At 34.6% G+C, this 19,308-nt stretch overlaps 1 protein-coding gene across 1 annotated transcript; it reads right to left on the bottom strand.

Moving 5' to 3' along the window:
• Positions 1-1,982: 1,982 nt before the first annotated feature.
• LOC149144376 (beta-fructofuranosidase, insoluble isoenzyme 1-like) lies at positions 1,983-11,730 on the bottom strand. Its single transcript, XM_089446362.1, has 6 exons — positions 11,721-11,730; positions 3,826-4,682; positions 3,238-3,399; positions 2,689-2,933; positions 2,490-2,586; positions 1,983-2,287 (listed from the first exon to the last, which is right to left on the bottom strand). The coding sequence occupies exons 2-6, from the start codon at positions 4,675-4,677 to the stop codon at positions 2,099-2,101; spliced, it is 1,545 nt and encodes a 514-aa protein (XP_089302488.1). The 5' UTR covers positions 4,678-4,682; positions 11,721-11,730; the 3' UTR covers positions 1,983-2,098.
• Between the last annotated feature and the right edge of the window lie 7,578 nt (positions 11,731-19,308).

The raw sequence follows: 19,308 nt of genomic DNA, 5'->3' as shown, positions 1-19,308 counted from the left end.
ATATAACTACTTTTTCAACTTGTATTTTCATCTTATCTCTCTAAGGTTTTAGGGAGAATTTCAATTGCGAGTACTCGTTGGATGCAAAATTTAATTCCTCATCCAAGGAGTACCCATGTTGCATACTTTCAATGGGCCCTACTACACGAAAAATGAAAAATAAGTGAAAAATCATAATTGTAATCACGTTTTTCATATATTTCTCATTTTTTATGTAGCAAAGTCCCTTAAAAGTATGCAACATGGTTACTTGTTGGATGAGGAATCAAACTTTGCATCCAACGAGTGTTTCCGCTTGAAATTTAAGTAAACCCATAGGGAGATAAGTTGAAAATACGAGTTGAAAAAAATATTTTTTTCTTCTTTCTCTCTAAAATTTGATGATGTAATCTAATCTTATTTTATTATTTCCACTATTATTTTATAATTTCCTTAGGAGACCTATTTTAGACCTCAAAATTCCGCTAATGAATGTAGATCCATCTTAACCCCTAATCTATCAAGTGGAAGGAGAGATTAATTCCCTGAAAGTTAAGAGTTCTTTTAGATTAAAAAAATTGAGGAAATATTTGCACCTTTTGGGATTTGATCCCTCTTGATAATGATAATTTCGAAGTCAAGATGGATCTATGTTAGTATCTTTGCATTCACATTCAATATTTAAACTAGCTTAGATATATTAGAGAGCATTAACAAAACATCTTTTGCTTTTTAGGTCAAGAGGAATCGATAACTCATAAGGATATCCTGAGCAAATCTTAAGTTCAAAGCTAGCTTGTTTCCATTATAAACTTGAGGCTAATGCTGATAGTCCACAAACTAAAGCCTAGTAGGAAACTTATAAGGATGCATCTACCCATCTAACTTGAAAAAATTGCCAACCACCCATCATATCTTAAACAACATTCTTACCATATCTTTCCACCTCAATTCAATTTAGTAGTCCTTTAACTTGACCAATTATTTTCCCACTATTTACCTAATAGTGTTGTCTCGCTTTTTTTCACCCTTTGTTCTCATGCTCTCTTCTATAAAATCTTGACCCTTCATTCCATTCTCAATTTATTTGTTTTAAAATGTTCAGTAGTATTTATAGATGAGAAGTGAAAACATAAATGTTTGATTTATTTAAAAAAATGAGTTATAAAATATAAATATTTTTCAATTTTATTTGTTTTGAAAAGTTGGTTATGTGCAGTAGAAGTGAAAACCTAAATGCTTTATTTATTTCAAAAATCAGTGATAAAATATGAGTGTTTTATTTATTTACCTAATATGATTTTTTGAAAAAAGATTATATTTTATGGTATTATTTTAAAAGAGTATTGTCTAACTATTATATATTTTAGAATTTTTGATTAAAATTCTGTGAAATTGTTTTTATGAAATTTTAATTGTTATATAGATTTTTGGTTGTATATGTAGATGAACAACATGAAAAACTTTTAGAAAACTCAAATGGTAGAAAATTCACAACTCAAATTTGTAATTATAATTATAAAAGGAGAGAATAATTTATATAATAAACACTGCGACATAGAAATTTTATTTTATCTGACCAATACCCTTTAGCAAGTGCCACAATGTTACTGGCACTTCTTGCGCTTGTAAACAGAGCGCAGGAAAAGAGGAGTAAACTCGGCCAAACACAAAATCCACAACATTTTATTTTATCCGACCAATACCCTTTTGCAAGTGCCACAATATTACTGACACTTGCGCTTCTAAACAGAGCGCAGGCAAAGAGGAGTAAACTCGGCCAAACACAAAATCCACAACATTATTGAAGGGAAGGTCAGCAAACACATATAAAAGCTCTTTAACCTAATTCCATTGTTGCCCCACAATGTACACTCCGCGAAAAGTCTTCAGCGAAATCCACATTACATTGAACGATGAACTCATCACCTCACGTTGAATGCAGATTCTACGCGTCTTTATGTCGAACAGACAACTTGTCTTCCGCAAGGAAGAGAGAGCAACTGATTATAATGACCGTTTCAAAACACAGCTCCAACTAACTAACCACACCACGAAAATCTCCGCAATTTTTTGACAAATTGCAAAGTTTTGATTACATCTCATAAAACCCATTTATTTAGCGCAGAGTACTATGATTAGAGGAAGCCATTTCCCACGCGATTAATTTGCTGACCCTGACAGTGGTAGTGCCGTTATTGAAGGCGTAAAGATGGGCGTCTTTGCCTATTGCCAATGTGGGATAAGCTCTAGCAGTTATGCACGCCTTTCCCCCTTCTCCAAAGCTCTCCACGATTGAATGATCAACCTGCATTTTCATTTCATCGCCGTTGCAACAACAAATTTAAAAAAAAAAAATTAGTATGTAGTGGGAAAATATTAAAACCTATATTTAGTTTTTCGTGCTCTCACAAAGATACCGCACTAGCAGTTTAGAAATGAATAAAAATTGCTAAAATCTTTACACTTCACAGGCAAAACTTTAAAAAATTTATTGTCCAACAGCTTACCAGGACTCGCAATGAAAGGCTCTTCTCCTTGAAAGAACCCACATGATTCACGAAAGTTCCATATGTTGTCTTATCAATGGCGCTCAACAAAGACGATCTGCGAGCATTCACACAATTTGAAAAACATTGACGTACTGTCTTTTGTCTGGGATTGATTGATTCAGATGAATACGTTTTCACTATATTTATGAAGTTTTACCTGCTATGGTCACTGCACATTAATAACTTCAATTCTGTTCGATAGCGAACGATCTGAAAAAACACAGCAGTGCGTTCATTCAAGTCCTTGGAAGCTAAAACAAGCAACCCAAATGGCCCAACAACAGTCCTCGCAGCTGACCCCATCCGGCTGCACAGCTGTTGAGCTGTCGAATTTACTCCCACCTCGTCTTCAAACTCTGCCATTTCGACCCTTGGGAGATCAAATGAGACTTCCACATCGACCTAATAACAAATCCAATTTCACCAACTAAATTAAAAAAACGAAAAAAGAGATTATAAAAAGGGGAAAAATCTTTAAATCTCTGAGTCATGAAAGGGATCCTTGCTTCAGCCAAGATCATAGAGGGCCTGTTCGCTTTTCCGCACAAGAACTACTAACTTTTACAAGAAAAAGAAATATCAGAGCAATTACTTAGCCTAAATCAGAGGAAGGAGGCATGAATCCTTCTCCCCTGAGATTTTTAGGGGCTACAATTCCGAGGCAAAAAGTATTGAAGTAAAGGAATTTAATGTATCTAACGAGCACCTGCGCAGCGTTAATGCCTGCAATCTCTACAACGGATCCATTGCTGAGATCTATATTCTGTTTCAATGTTTTCTTTCCACGAAGAGCTTCTACTTCGGAAACTGGCCACTGTAAAAGCCGCTTTCTTGTGGCGCTGTCTAGCCAGATGGCTCTTGGAATCGCCTTTACAAGAAAACCACATACGTTAAAAAGAAAAAAAAAACGTAAAACATATAAATACAGCAACGCAGAATCAGATTCTTAGCTTGAGAGTGATTTCAATGAATTAAAAACGTTTCTAAATATTTGTTTCCTAATATTACACACTAAAATAAAAAAGGATTGGGTATGTACACTGGATTAAATTAATCAGTCAAATACGAGTCAGGAATTTTTGTCTGATCCCTTCTTTTCCGAATAAGAATTTCTCGTCTTGTTTAATAATCAAAAGAAGAGAATATTGCTAACCAAGTTAAGAGTCTTCACTCACAAAACAAAGGAAATCTAATGACTAGAAATGATAAAGTTTCACTAAGAAAGTCTCCTTATCTTAAAAACAAGAATGTCTTATCAGTCTCCCTCAACCTTTAATCTAATTACAGACTTTACCTGAACACCGGCCCAACCCTTGCTGATATCATCGGACACGCTATCCGATTCGTTGATCCATCCCCACAGAATTCGCCTCTGCTTATTTTGATCAAAAAATGTCTTGGAAGCATAGAATTTGCCATAGTCATATCTTAACCCATTTTCGTCATCACTACTGCTATTATCTGGCACGTATCGATCCATGTCCCGCAAGTAGGTTCCCACTGTATAATACTCGTACTTGTAATCGTCCAAACTCACCTTCAAAACATGTTTAAGTGAATGCCCAATAGCGGACGTGTCTAATCCTTCGTTCCCAGAAAGAGGAACGGGGTAAAAGTCTGGACATTCCCACATTCCGGTCAATTCCGACGAATGTAGAGGATGCTTGGCCTTCACCCAGTGGACGAAGTCCTTGCTTTTGTATAACAAAGCCACTCCTCTGCGATTCCTCTTATTTCCAACTAGAATCCTCCATTTTCCATCGTGGCCAAGCCATCCGGTGGTGGGATCCCTGAATGAGCTCCCATTGATCCCAAATTCTGGAATCAAAAGAGGATTCTGAGGGATCTTTACCCATTCCCTCAAAAGAGGATCAGTGGCATCCTTAGGAACAACCATGCTCTGCAACTGTTGGGATGAATTGGCCCATCCTGTGTACAGAATCACAGGCTTGTCTCCGGGCAGTAACGTTGCCGAACCGGACCAGCAGCCCTTTATATCATACCATTCGCTCGGAACAATGGCAGGATCCAGTGAATGCCAGTTAATGAGATCCTTGGAAACAACATGCCCCCAGACAATATTTCCCCACACCGCTCCTTGAGGATTATACTGGTAGAAAAAATGGTAGAATCCCTTGTAGAACATGGGCGCTGCAGAATGAACGCAATTTGTTGAAGATATAATTTCAACTGTGCAACAGTTGAGCCATGCAGCAGCATGAGGACAATAAACCATGCATTTCACCAAGGATCGGGAGAAAAATCGCTTCAAAAATAAGTTTGCAGGCTTAAAGATCCGCTTTAACCTCAGCCGTTAGATCTAACCAATCAACGGTCTAGATCGTATCGGCGTATCGGCAAGTCGGCATATCGGCGGTTTGGAGCATCGGAGACAGGTAGCGGCAGCGATATGAAATGTCGCCGATGAGCGATCACCGACATCGCATCGGCAAAGTCACAGCGGAGGGCTTACAAAGTGGTTTTGTTATTGTGCGATGAGCGATCGCCGATATCGCATCGGCACATCGCTATCGGCAATGTCATAGGGTCAGGGCTTTTAACATGAGTAATGTTGCGATGCGATGGAGTGGACCCGACAACATTATAAATAGTTTTTGATAAATTTTCAAGTCTGCGCTCAGGGCATTTTAATGTATTTCAGGTATATATATATATGATCGGAGGTATCGGCACATAGTGCGATCGGCATATCGCAATTGGGGAAACCATGGGTATACAACCATTTTTATATAAGTGCCATGCGATGAAGCCTGGACCCGATGGGTTCCCAAAGCATATTGGTTTAACATTTGAAGTCCGTCAAACGGAAATTTTATGAGTTTAGAAGTGCTGCTCATATATTTTAAAATATACGGAGAAACAAAGAATTGGCGCGGAGGCAGTTAAAGTGAGCATGGAACAGTACAACATAGTAGGCAGAAGCTTTCAATTTACAGCATGGTCGAGAAGGAAGCAGGTTGCGTTCAAAGCTCCTGCACATTGAATTTCCAGCGACCACAGTTAATGCTCTTTTCAGCCAAGGACGAGAAGGACAGCCTCGAGCAGTTCCCAGTATGGGACTCCATTTTTGTTCATTAAAACCATTCAGATTTTGTATGTAAGTTAGATGTGTGCATTGTAGTTTTAGGAGTGATAGTGTGTGACACAGGCGTGGTGCAACAACGCAAGTGAATGTTTTTTACGCAGCAGCGTAGACTGTAATGTAGTGTGAGTGTGTTTTCTTTTGGTGAATCCCTCTGAGCAGAAGAGGAAGAATATTGTATCATGTTTTTCATTTTTTTAATGAATACAGATCCCTGTTTATGCATGTTATACTATGTTCTCAGAAACAATCTTTTAAACTTCCGCTGTGTTAAAGATCCTGTGTGTAAAGAACAGAGCATTGTTCTCTATTCTGTGATGTTATATTGTGTTTTTGGGATTTTGACAGAAAAATCCGCAACAGTGGTATCGGAGCTGGTCCAGGCTCTTTGATGATGAGAGAGCTAGTTCAGGCTCTTTGAAGGGTTCAAAGAAGCTGAAGGAAGGATTCTTACTACAACAACTTCTCCAGCAGAGCGAAGTCTCAAGCAAAAGAATCTAAGGTATTTACCAGTGATTTTTAATACATAGTCAAGTATTGTAAGAATGGCTGGCACCAGCACCAGCAATAGTATGGGTATGCAGCTCCCATTATTTGATGGCAAAAATTATGATTATTGGGCAATAACAATGAAAGCATTGTTTGCTTCCCAAGACTTATGGGAAATAGTTGAGGATGGTTTTGAACAACCAGCAGATGAAAATGAGTTCAATGCTTTAACTCAGGGAGAGAAAGATTTGTTAAAGAGCCACAAGAAGAAGGACTCAAAAGCCCTTTTCTTCTTGTATCAAGCAGTGCATGGAAGCGTGTTTCCAAGGTTAGCAGTAGCTAAGACATCCAAAGAAGCATGGCAAACTCTCAAGACAGCCTATCAAGGCATGGAGAGAGTGAAGACAGCAAAACTACAATTGCTGAGAAAAGATTTTGAGAATCTGAGCATGAAGGAGTCAGATAATATTGACTCATTCTTCACACATGTGATTGGTTTGGTCACACAGATGAGGACTCATGGAGAAACCATTGAAGAAAGGAGGATTGTGGAGAAACTATTGAGGTGTTTACCCTCAAGGTTCCATGTGATTGTCACCACCATAGAAGAGACAAAGGATCTCTCAAACTTTTCAGTTGATGAGCTTCATGCATCACTGATTACACATGAACAGAGGTTGAGTAGAAATGAAAACTCATCTCTAGAGCAAGCCTTCAAGACCCAGATGTCCTTTGGAAGAGGAAGAGGTCAAGGCAGAGGAAATAAGAGAGGAAGAGGCAGAAGCCAAAACAGAGGTGGAAGGAACAGTCCAGCAAATGCTCAAGGAAGAGGCTGCAATCCAAATCAGAACCAAGGTCAAGGCAGCAGCCAACAAGGAGGACAACATCATGCTCAAGGACAAAGGTATGAAAAATCCAATGTCCAATGTTATTATTGTAAAAAGTATGGGCATTATGCCAGTGAATGTAGGAAGAAGCAGCATGATGTGAGTAATAGATCAAATGCAAATATTACTAGAGAAAATGTCAGCCAAGATAATGTGTTGTTAGCTTGTAATATGGCTGAAACAAATAGTGAAGATATATGGTTTCTAGATTCCGGTTGTAGCAACCATATGACAGGGAACTTAGCCCTGTTTTCTGCTTTAGATCAAAGTGTGAAGTCACAAGTCACACTTGGGACTGATAGCAAAATTTCTGTTATGGGTAAAGGAGAAGTTAAAATATTTACAAAGCAAGGTGAAAAGAAAACCATAGCAGATGTCTATTATGTTCCTGGAATGAGATGTAACCTCTTGAGTATTGGACAACTTGTTCAAAAGGGTTACAATGTTTTCTTTGAGAATGATGTATGCACCATCATGGATATAGCACCTAGCAAGCGATGCATTGCTGAAGTGAAGATGACGAGGAACAGGATGTTCCCTCTTAGACTAAGAGCAGATCTGAAAAATAAAGGAGAAATTGCAGCAGTCACCCAAGAGGCTTTCCAAAGCGTGCCAAAGGATGAAAATTGGTTGTGGCATTTGAGATTTGGACATCTCAATTTTGGAGGTCTAAACTTGTTGAGCAGAAAAGGAATGGTAAGAGGATTACAATTGATAGAGAAACCTGACAGCCTATGTGAAGGCTGCATATTGGGAAAACAACACAGAGAAAGTTTTCCAAGCGGGAAAAGCATAAGGGCAAAAGCACCCTTAGAAATTGTCCACTCAGATTTATGTGGACCAATGCAAAGTTCATCTTTAGCAGGCAGCCAGTATTTCCTAACTCTTATTGATGATTTTACAAGAAAGACTTGGGTTTATTTCTTGAAGAACAAATCGGAAGTGTTTGAAAAATTCCGAAATTTCAAAGCACTCGTGGAAAATCAAAGTGGGCTGCGCATCAAAGTTTTGAGAACAGACAGAGGAGGTGAGTATATCTCCAAAGAATTCCTACGGTTTTGCAGAGAAAGTGGAATTCACAAGTAGTTTACAGCAAGGTACACCCCACAACAAAATGGAGTTGCTGAAAGGAAGAACAGGACCATTATGGATATGGCAAGGAGCATGTTGAAGGCAAAGCATTTGCCAAATGATTATTGGGCTGAAGCTGTAAATTGTGCTGTATATATTTTGAACAGGTGTCCTACAAAAGCTGTGATGAACAAAGTGCCAGAAGAAGCATGGAGTGGGAGAAAGCAAGGAGTCACCCACATGAAAGTTTTTGGATGTGTGGCTTATGCACACATTCCAGATCAGCTAAGGAGGAAGTTGGACAGCAAAGGGGAGAAATGTATCTTCATTGGATACAGTGAGGAATCCAAAGCTTACAGGCTGTATATCCCATCCACCAAGAAGTTTTTTGTCAGCAGAGATGTTCAGTTCATTGAAGAGGAAGCTTGGGATGGAAGCATAGAGAAAACAGTGAATGTTAAAAACTGTTTGTCTCATGATGAAGATGATGAGGAGGTGGCTGAAATGCATCCCCAAACAGCGGCGCCAACACAAGGACAGCAAGTGACACCCTCAAGGAGAAATGAGAGTGCTTCTCCAAGCACACCACAAGGAGGAGATTCAAGTGCATCTTCAAGCACTTGCACACCAAGTGAAAGAGGTAAGAAGTTCAGAAACTTAAGTGACATTTATAATGAAGGAATGAATTCCCTATTTGCCTTGTATTGTCATGTGAATGATCCTATTCATTTCGAAGATGCTATAAAAGATAAGAAATGGATAGAAGCTATGGATGAGGAGATGAATGCCATAGAAAGAAACAAGACATGGGATTTGGTTGAGCTACCAAAAGGTAAAGAAGTTATTGGAGTCAAATGGGTCTATAAGACCAAATGCAATGCTGAAGGCAAAATTGAAAGGCACAAGGCAAGGCTTGTTGTCAAGGGATACAAGCAGCAGTATGGGAGAGATTATGAGGAGACTTTCGCACCGGTTGCAAGAATGGAAACCGTGAGAGTAGTGTTGTCTATAGCAGCACAAAACAAATGGAAAGTCTACCAAATGGACGTGAAATCAGCATTCCTAAATGTAGTGTTAAAGGAAGAGGTCTACATTGAACAACCTCTAGGCTATGAGAAGAAAGGTGAAGATCACAAAGTGTGCAAGTTGAAGAAAGCTCTTTATGGGCTGAAGCAAGCGCCAAGAGCATGGTACAGCAGGATAGATTCATATCTATTGGATAATGAATTTGACAAGTGTGAAGGAGAACCCACAGTCTACATCAAAGAAAAGGATGGTAAGATTTTAATAGTTGTCTTGTATGTTGATGATGTGATTTTTACAGGTAATAATGTCTACCTCATTGAAAATTTTAAATCAGTCATGAAAGAAGAATTTGAGATGACTGACATGGGTTCGCTGAGATACTTCTTAGGGATAGAAGTAGATCAAAATGAAAAAGGAATTTTTATCTCTCAAGAAAGATATGTAAATGAAGTGTTGAGCAGATTTAACATGCAAGAATGCAAAGCAGCGATCACTCCCACAGTAATGGGATTAAAACTCAGCAAAGAGGACAGCAGCAAGGATTTTGATCCTAGCTTGTATAAGAGCATAGTTGGCAGTCTTATGTATTTAACTGCAACTAGGCCGGACATAATGTTTGCTGTTAGTTTAATTTCCAGATTCATGGAGAGACCAAAAGAGGCACATTGGCAGGCAGCAAAGAGAATTCTGAGGTATGTCAAAGGTACAAAAAGATTTGGCATCTTATATACTTTTTCAGAAAGCTCAGATTTAGTTGGATATACTGATAGCGATTGGGCTGGAAGCGTAGATGATCGGAAAAGCACATCCGGTTATGTCTTTCACATGGGTTCAGGAGCCATTTCATGGGCTTCCAAGAAACAGCCAATTGTGGCATTGTCTACAGCAGAAGCAGAGTACGTGGCAGCTACAGCAGCGGCATGTCAAGCAGTGTGGATGAGAAGAATGTTGAGGAGCTTAGGCCAAGAGCAGGCAAGAGCGACAGTGATTTTTTGTGACAATAGCTCAGCTATTGCATTGTCCAAGAATTCTGTGTTTCACAAACGAACGAAACACATTGATACAAGGTTTCATTATATCAGAGAATTGGTAAGCAATGGAGAAATTAGTTTGCAACATTGCAGGACTCAGGAACAGGTAGCAGATATTTTGACAAAGCCTTTGGATCAGAAAAGCTTTGAATTTTTGAGGAAGTGTTTGGGTATGATTGAATGCCCGACAGTTGAAATTAAAGGGGAGTGTTGAAGATATAATTTCAACTGTGCAACAGTTGAGCCATGCAGCAGCATGAGGACAATAAACCATGCATTTCACCAAGGATCGGGAGAAAAATCGCTTCAAAAATAAATTTGCAGGCTTAAAGATCCGCTTTAACCTCAGCCGTCAGATCTAACCGATCAACGGTCTAGATCGTATCGGCGTATCGGCAAGTCGGCATATCGGCGGTTTGGAGCATCGGAGACAGGCAGCGACAGCGATATGAAATGTCGCCGATGAGCGATCGCCGATATCGCATCGGCGAAGTCGCAGCGGAGGACTTACAAAGTGGTTTTGTTATTGTGCGATGAGCGATCGCCGATATCGCATCGGCACATCGCTATCGGCAATGTCATAGGGTCGGGGCTTTTAACATGAGTAATGTTGCGATGCGATGGAGCGGACCCGACAACATTATAAATAGTTTTTGATAAATTTTCAAGTCCGCGCTCAGGGCATTTTAATGTATTTCAGGTATATATATATATGATCGGAGGTATCGGCACATAGTGCGATCGGCATATCGCAATCGGGGAAACCATGGGTACACAACCATTTTTATATAAGCGCCATGCGATGAAGCCCGGACCCGATGGGTTCCCAAAGCATATTGGTTTAACATTTGAAGTCCGTCAAACGGAAATTTTATGAGTTTAGAAGTGCTGCTCATATATTTTAAAATATACGGAGAAACAGAGAATTGGCGCGGAGGCAGTTAAAGTGAGCATGGAACAGTACAGCATAGTAGGCAGAAGCTTTCAATTTACAGCATGGCCGAGAAGGAAGCAGGTTGCGTTCAAGCTCCTGCACATTGAATTTCCAGCGACCACAGTTAATGCTTTTTTCAGCCAAGGACGAGAAGGACAGCCTCGAGCAGTTCCCAGTATGGGACTCCATTTTTGTTCATTAAAACTATTCAGATTTTGTATGTAAGTTAGATGTGTGCATTGTAGTTTTAGGAGTGATAGTGTGTGACACAGGCGTTGTGCAGCAGCGCAAGTGAATGTTTTTTATGCAGTAGCGTAGACTGTAATGTAGTGTGAGTGTGTTTTCTTTTGGTGAATCCCTCTGAGCAGAAGAGGAAGAATATTGTATCAGGTTTTTCATTTTTTTAATGAATACAGATCCCTGTTTATGCATGTTATACTCTGTTCTCAGAAACAATCTTTTAAACTTCCGCTATGTTAAAGATCCTGTGTGTAAAGAACAGAGCATTGTTCTCTGTTCTGTGATGTTATATTGTGTTTTTGGGATTTCGACAGAAAAATCCTCAACACAATTCAGATTCATCACAGAGAAATATATTAAATCTAATAACGATTGAATGCATGAGTTGAAACCGAATGAAAAGCTCACCATTTGGGTCTGTTGGGTATGCAGGCAATCACAAACAAACGAAAAGAAAGTTAGAAGATCTGTTTAAATCCCAAAACAGAAAATCTAAATGTGAAAACTTAAATAGGATGGAATATACAGACCATTCATCCAGTTTCTTTGAGGCTGAAAATGGTATCCTGTACGATACCGCTGTTCAACTCTTGTGCTCTCAGCGTTAACAATATGTGTCACATGGGAAGCCCGCGTAACAGCAGAAATGCTTAACCATAGCCATGCGATAACTATGGCATGGATCAGAACCCGTCGAGCCGAAGATCCCATTCTGCAAGCAGAACCAAATACTGCGAAATAATCGCTGGTGAGTACGAAGATCCTCTCGCATGCCTTGCCTTTATATCACTGGGCAGTATAAACAATTCGAAAAGAATACAAAGAACGTCAGAGAATATGAGTCAAATCAAAACGTTCACAGCAAATCACCTGTACTTTTAGGATTTTGTTTGTTATTTTAAAAGTGGACAGAGATCGATCGATCAGCGTTCTTGAGGGTTACTGCAATAGAAATATTCCAGACACATGCTCCAATATCCTTCTTTTTTTTAAGCCATGACCATACTCCAGATACATGCTCCAATTTGCCCCTTTTTTTTAAGCCATGACCTTCAAGGAGCAAGGATTGGTACTGGACGTAGGACACGTGACATGTCTCTCACTTCCCACAATTCTGAACTGTCTTCTGCGTTTCATTTGTCTTTTTATGTTTAGAGTTCCATGTAAATCGATTACTGTAAGGATGCACATTTGGCATGGGATTCATGGGATTCCACGATCATGATTTTTCTGGGAAGGGTAGGTCACAGGATGTTTTAAAGATTGTGGATATTTTTCGAAACCAATTATAAATTAAGATGAATTTTAATAGGGAGTGGTTCTTTAGCAATTATAAATTAAGCAATTATAAACTAAGATCAATTTTAATAGGGAGTGATTCTCTTGCAATTATAAATTAAGATGAATTTTAATAGGGAGTGATTTTTTTCCAAGAGTTTTTTATTTTTATTTTTATTTATGTATTTTTTTATTGAACTGTATAACTCTTTAAAATTGATTGTAATAATGCCGTATAGTTAATCTTTTCCTGCCATTTAGTTTAATTATTGAATTTTGAAATGTATGAACTAACTATTGTATTTTAATAAGAGCTACTTTGTAGATATTCTTGCTTATTTTAAGTACCCACGTATACACCAAATTACTAGCAGGTGTTACAGACTTCACATAGCACGGGTTATAGACTTTAGATATCTTTGTGTATATCTATGATGTAAGTAGGATAAAAAAAGTTCAATAATCTTGATAAGCTTAATTTCAAGATGCATGGAGCTATTGCCACAATGCTCTTCCTATCATGGATGATGGAGACCCTGAAAATCAGTTGGAAGTTGTTGAATATGTTGAAGATATATATAACTTTTACTTGAGGATTGAGGTGTCTTTCTGTCAATTATTGCCATTTTTTTGGGAATGTTAAGGTAATTTTTTATTTTCTTTTCCGTAAAAGTTTGTAGCACCATATGTCCATATATCCAGACCAGACCATTAGCTGCATACCTCCAGATTATATGACAAGGCATGTTGAAATCAATGAGAAAATGAGGGCAATCTTGGTTGATTGGTTGATAGAGGTAAAAATCTAGTCCTGTGCTAGTTACATTTGATGTCAAACTTGTATCTACAAGACATTTATATTGGCTATTTCTTAGGCTTGATATTGAAATCTTAAATTGGCATAAAATGTTTCACTTTGGGATTCTTAGTGCATTGTAAACTATTTGGATAGGCTTTCATAAATGAGTAAGAAAGATGAAAACACCAATCTATATTGTTTGGAAAATTGGTTTTGCAGTACAATTTAAAGTAAGAGTAATTAAAATTATTTAAATAATTCACCAAATTTATTTTTAATTATTTTTTGATGTTTTAAATTTTCATCTATTATTATTTTTTAAAGCTTTATCCACGATATTAAATTTGTATGATTATAATTTTTTTTAATGTTTTAAATTTCCATCTATTATTATTTTTTTAAGCTTTATATACGATATTAAATTTGTATCATTAGTAGTGAGTACTATTGCTTAGTTTAAATAAGAATAAATATAATTAAAATATTAATAATTTAGTTATTAAAATTGTTTAAAATATCATAATGACACAAATTTAATATAGAGGATAAAGCTTAAAAAAATAATAATAGATCAAAATTTAAAACATAAGAAAAAATCAAAATAACTTTTGTGAGTTATTTAAATACTTCTAATTTCTCTCACCTTAAAAAACCAAAACAATAATAATGTGGATTGAAAAATATAATACACTTAATACTTTAATTTAATTTATTTAATTATTTTATACTTTAATTTAATTTATTTAATTTATTTAATTATTTTAGATTAAAAATTATAATAAATATATTAAATTATGCAACATTATAAATAAATTATTTTAATAATCTTTATACTACATAAAAATTCAAAAACTTTTCAATTTACATATTAATTAGAAATCCACTTTGCAAATTAATTAGAAATGTCATATTTAAATTTAAGTTATTTCATGTTATAAAGATATGAAATATCTATTTTTATAAAACCAAGATACCAAACTAAAAAAAACACCATATGATATTGAACCGTTAGGTAACATAAAAATATTTACATAAATAATTTCTCAAATAAATATTTTATATACTTTATCATAAATACAAAAATAAATGTATTAACAAATACTTCTAACTTATAAAACATATTATTTTAAAATATCATTTTTTTTTTTAATAAATTGGTCAATGCAAGTCATTCAAACAAATTTGTAAATACCTTTTTAATATTTTGAGAACAAATTCACAAATTTGTGGTTGTCATGAATAGGGTTGTCTACTAAAATAGAATTCATCTTGCCCCTTTTTTATTTGTTAAATAAATTTCAAAGCTTTTAAACTTAATGCTCTCCTACATGGTTGCGAGTCGTGTAAACCTGGTTTGAAATTCCAACCCTGGAAGCGATCATCATCCATTCAGATGCCTCTCTTCACACTTGCACAGGTTTGGGCTTGAAAAAAATTTGCAACGCTTAAAAAATGATGGAGAGGAATAGTTGCTCTACAAATACATTCATTTTTTTTTTTACTTTTTGCCAAATATACAACAAGTGCTCCAATTAATATCAAAAAATAGATCACGCACTTCCCGATATGTATGAGTTGATTCATCAATTTTCATTATTGCTTGAGTTTGTGTTGATTATCTGGTATATAGAATGACGTGACATTTTTATTAAATTAATTGTAGAGTTGGTATATAGAATGAAGTGACACCAGTACTTTTATTGTGGGCTGTGCTGTAATTATTGTTTTTTATTAATTACATTGGTATAACAAAAGATTCTATGGTACAACAAATTACAGATTTTGTGGTACAATGTAATCATTGTACATTCAGAGGTGAACCAATCAAAATTGAAATAAATATATTTAAAAAAAAATAAAAATAAAAAAATAAATTAATTTTTTTTCAAAGGTAAACATTAGATAAGATCATTTAATTTTTGGTAAATTTAAAATTAATGTCAATATCAATATTTTTTGAATACTTTATTACCGTGCTATGACATGGAATAATAATAATTATAATTATTTTTAAAATATATTTATTTAATAATAAATTTATTAAAAATTAATATAATAGTTACTCATCCCTATTTAAATAATCAAATTACAATTAAAATTCCATTAAAAAAGAGAAGCTATAAGCATGTAAGATTTGTAACCACATGTTCTTGTTCTGTTGTTCTTATTATTCTTTATTCCATGAAGTGTAATGAGATGCCCTATTCTCTCTATCACATGTTCTAATTTATTATGTCATCATTCATTATTCTTGCCTTAATGAGCACCTATAAATATCATTTTATAATGTTCTTATCCCACACAATTATTAATATATTTCTCTTTTTTATTCTGGTTGATTGTTAATTGCAAACATAGAAATTACTTGTAGAGTTGGTGTATAGAAGTAAGTGACACTAGTGCTTTATTGTGAGCTGTATTGTAATTATTGTTTTTTATTAATTATTGTGGTACAACAAATTATAATTTTTGTGGGACAATGTAATCATTGTAAAATAAGAAGTGAACCAATCAAAATTGAAATAAATATATTGAAAAAAAAAAAAAAAAAAAAAATTTTTTTTTTTTTTTCAAAAGTAAATATTAGATAAAATCATTTAATTTTTGGTAAATTTAAAATTAATGTCAACATTACCCTGATGTGGCAGGGAATAATAAAGTTTTTAGTAGGTCTAATGTTTTATAAATACGTTTAATAATTTTATTTATTCAAAACTTCCAAAAATATCTTAATGGTTTTTCTTGAAGATTATTGGCAGTTTGGATTTTGAAACTTCACTTTAAAATAGACCAACATAGATCCATCTTAAATACGGATGTAACATCCAACATTATTTAAATGTTATGTTTTGTATAGTTATTTTTTTTTTGGATTTTTTAAAATTTTAATTTTGGCTAATATGAACAAAATTTCAACTTTGATGAAGGACAAACATCCTTACACATTATACTGGATTAATTTTCATGAAGGACGAACACCCTTACACATTACACTGGATTGTAGAATAAACCTCTCAACTTAATAAAACTTCGAGCTATATAATATTTTATAAATTGTTTTTATCTGTCTTATATAAATAAAGTATTTTATAAATTATTTTTATCTGTCTTATATTTTTTATTTAGTTTAATGTCTTATAAATAAGTTTATCACACTTATTAGTAATGTTCCATATGTCATTTAATCTTTTGCGAAATAGTGTATAATAATTTAACGAAAAAAAAATCCTCTTAAGGAGATATTCCACATTGATAATAACCTATCAAGTTGATCACAATCTATTGCATTGACCTTCCTAAATCTTTAGGAAGTAAATTTTGTAATAGGAATAAGTGTATTTTAATAAATTAATTATTATGATTTTTTATTATTTAAAATATATAAATAAATTTAATATCTTAATTTTTTTATATATAAATTACACCAAAATTTGAAAATTTATATAAATTTATTATTCTAAAACAAATATGTATTCAACTTTGAACAAAAACACAAACATCTACTAACTAAATTACGCTATTAAAATATGCCACATTGGCAACATTGATACGACACTCTGATAATAACGAAAGCAGATTGTTAACAACCACGAGAGGTGCCTAACGTTATAAATGAGTGGGGGAGGATTATAAATCACATTAAGTTGTACAGTGTGTGGTATTGAAGTATAGGCTAAAGCGATATAATGCCTTCAACAATAATGAAATGAAAAGGAGGGATCAACCTTCTCATAAATTTTTGTTGGCATTGCAATGGTGAATTAATGCCTTCCCATGTGAATGTCTCATCCAATTTCTGTTTGAAATATGGTCCGCTGAGTTAGTGTTTTTACTTTACAAATGTTGAAGCCGCAGTACTGCAAAATTATTGTTTTTTATTAATTATATTGGTACAACAAAAGATTTTATGGTACAATAAATTATAGATTTTGTGGTACAATGTAATCATTGTAAAATAAGAGGTGAATCAATCAAAATTGAAATAAATATATTTAAAAAAAAAAAAAAATTTAAATTTTTTTCAAAAGTAAACATTAGATAAAATCATTTAATTTTTGGTAAATTTAAAATTAATGTCAACATCAATATTTTTTGAATACGTTATTACCCTGTGGCAGGGAATAATAAGACAATTCGAAATCGTATTTTATTTAATGAAAGAGTATTAGATCTGAAGTTTCACATTCTCACACTTCATACCAACACATTTTATGATATCTCTAGTTGTTATCCTGATTTGAAACTTTTACGAGGTATGGATATAACATCTCTTTTACTAAAAGATAAATAATGATGGATAAAATTAAAAGTGTTGCAACATTCAATTTAAATAATCATCTTCAAAAGTTTGACATATCGAATGAAAATTCAGGTTAAGGGAACTATAATTCTAACCAAGTATGAGGGAAATTTTGAGTTCTTCATAAAGAGGAACATAATGTGGGTGCTTTAATAGATGTAGTCTCTACTAGATCTAGTTTGGTTATCGAATGAAAATTCAGGTTAAGGGAACTCTAATTCTAACAAAGTCTGAGGGAAATTTCGAGTTCTTCATAAAGAGGCACATAATGTAGTCTTTAGTAGACTTAGTTTGGTGATGAATTTCTCTAAAATTTCCTAGAACAAACATAATGGAGGGATATCAGGGATATCAATGAGAAATAATTTAGGTTCTTTACATTGAGGAATTTTGACAAATTTTTTATCAACAAAGATAGTAGAGATTAAGAAGTTGATGTTTCATTGCTTATGTTGGGGTTCACTTGTGCACCTAACGGTGTTGAAAGTGAGGTAGAGTTATAGAAGGGGGATGTGTTTGAGGAAAAAAATTGGATAATTTGTTTTAGGCAATGACCACCACTTTTTTATTCTTTCTACCTTGGAGACCTCTAACCAAGTAGTTTGATGAGACGTCAAAACTTGTAGTTTTGTCTCTTCAGAGACCATCCATAAAACACTCCAAGTTAGATCAATCACATCTTCTATTTTCACTATCAACCACTCAATGGAAGCACTAAAATCCTCCATTATGATGGTTTGGCATGACTTAGTCACAATCCCCAAAATATGTGTATCACAAATCTTCACAAAATGGTCCTAAAGTAGTGTACCCCCTCGTATGCCTTCTTATTCCATTACTACCACCAATCTCCTTTATCCAAATATAACACACCCACTTGAAGTTTTAGTTCTTCACCATTAATACCTTGTAGAGAAAAATAGTGTTTCATCTATATAACCCATCATGTTTGTTTGAATCAATCAAAGTTATTTAGATATATCTTAGTCAATTTGTTCATCATATGGTGTTGACTTTCATAAAAGGATGTCATAGTATAATGACCTTTTCCCATTAAAATTTTCTCACTATCAATTAGTCATATATGAGTATTCCAAATATGTAATTAATGGTTGATGATAATCATTAAATGGGTTAATTTATTTTCTGAGTTTATTTGTAATGTCATTTTGGAATGTATTTTTTGAGTTAATGAGTTTCTCTATTTTTCATCCATATTGGTGATTCACTACTCCCACCAATTAGTGTCATGAGACCACTTGGGTTGACTAGAAGAGTTACTAGTAAGATACGTCAATCAATAAACTTAATGTTAGAAGTATATTTGTGCTTGGGAAATTTTTTATAGTGGCAAAAATATTCAACTTTTGGATATCCTAGGTTTTGTAGGAATTTCAACAAAAGTTCAATGGGGTTTTGATTTGTAAACTATTGTGAATATTCCACTTGAAAAGCTCATCACAACAAGTTTGATAAAATTATTGAAGTCATTAGTGTTAATTTTCCCTTAGATTATAGATTCTTTAGTTAGTTGATTATCTACTTAATTAATTAAATTAGGTGAAATGTGAGAAATAGAAAACAAAGAGAAAATACACGCATCATCCATAATAGGCACA

Source organism: Pinus tabuliformis, chromosome X (genome assembly GCF_031772625.1).
Source record: "Pinus tabuliformis cultivar Carrire ecotype Pingquan chromosome X, CPIR1, whole genome shotgun sequence".
In the NCBI taxonomy this organism is placed as follows: Eukaryota; Viridiplantae; Streptophyta; class Pinopsida; order Pinales; family Pinaceae; genus Pinus; species Pinus tabuliformis.
The sequence above is the reverse complement of the archived record's forward strand: the minus strand, read 5'-3'. Positions and strand labels throughout refer to the sequence as shown.

Coding starts and splice junctions, on each gene's coding strand:
- LOC149144376 (XM_089446362.1), bottom strand. CDS start 4,677: ATGTTCTACAAGGGATTCTACCATTTTTTCTACCAGTATAATCCTCAA. Junction 2,587..2,688: donor ATGTGCAGTGACCATAGCAG/GTAAAACTTCAT, acceptor GAATGCTCGCAG/ATCGTCTTTGTTGAGCGCCA. Junction 2,288..2,489: donor GCCTTTCATTGCGAGTCCTG/GTAAGCTGTTGG, acceptor ATGAAAATGCAG/GTTGATCATTCAATCGTGGA.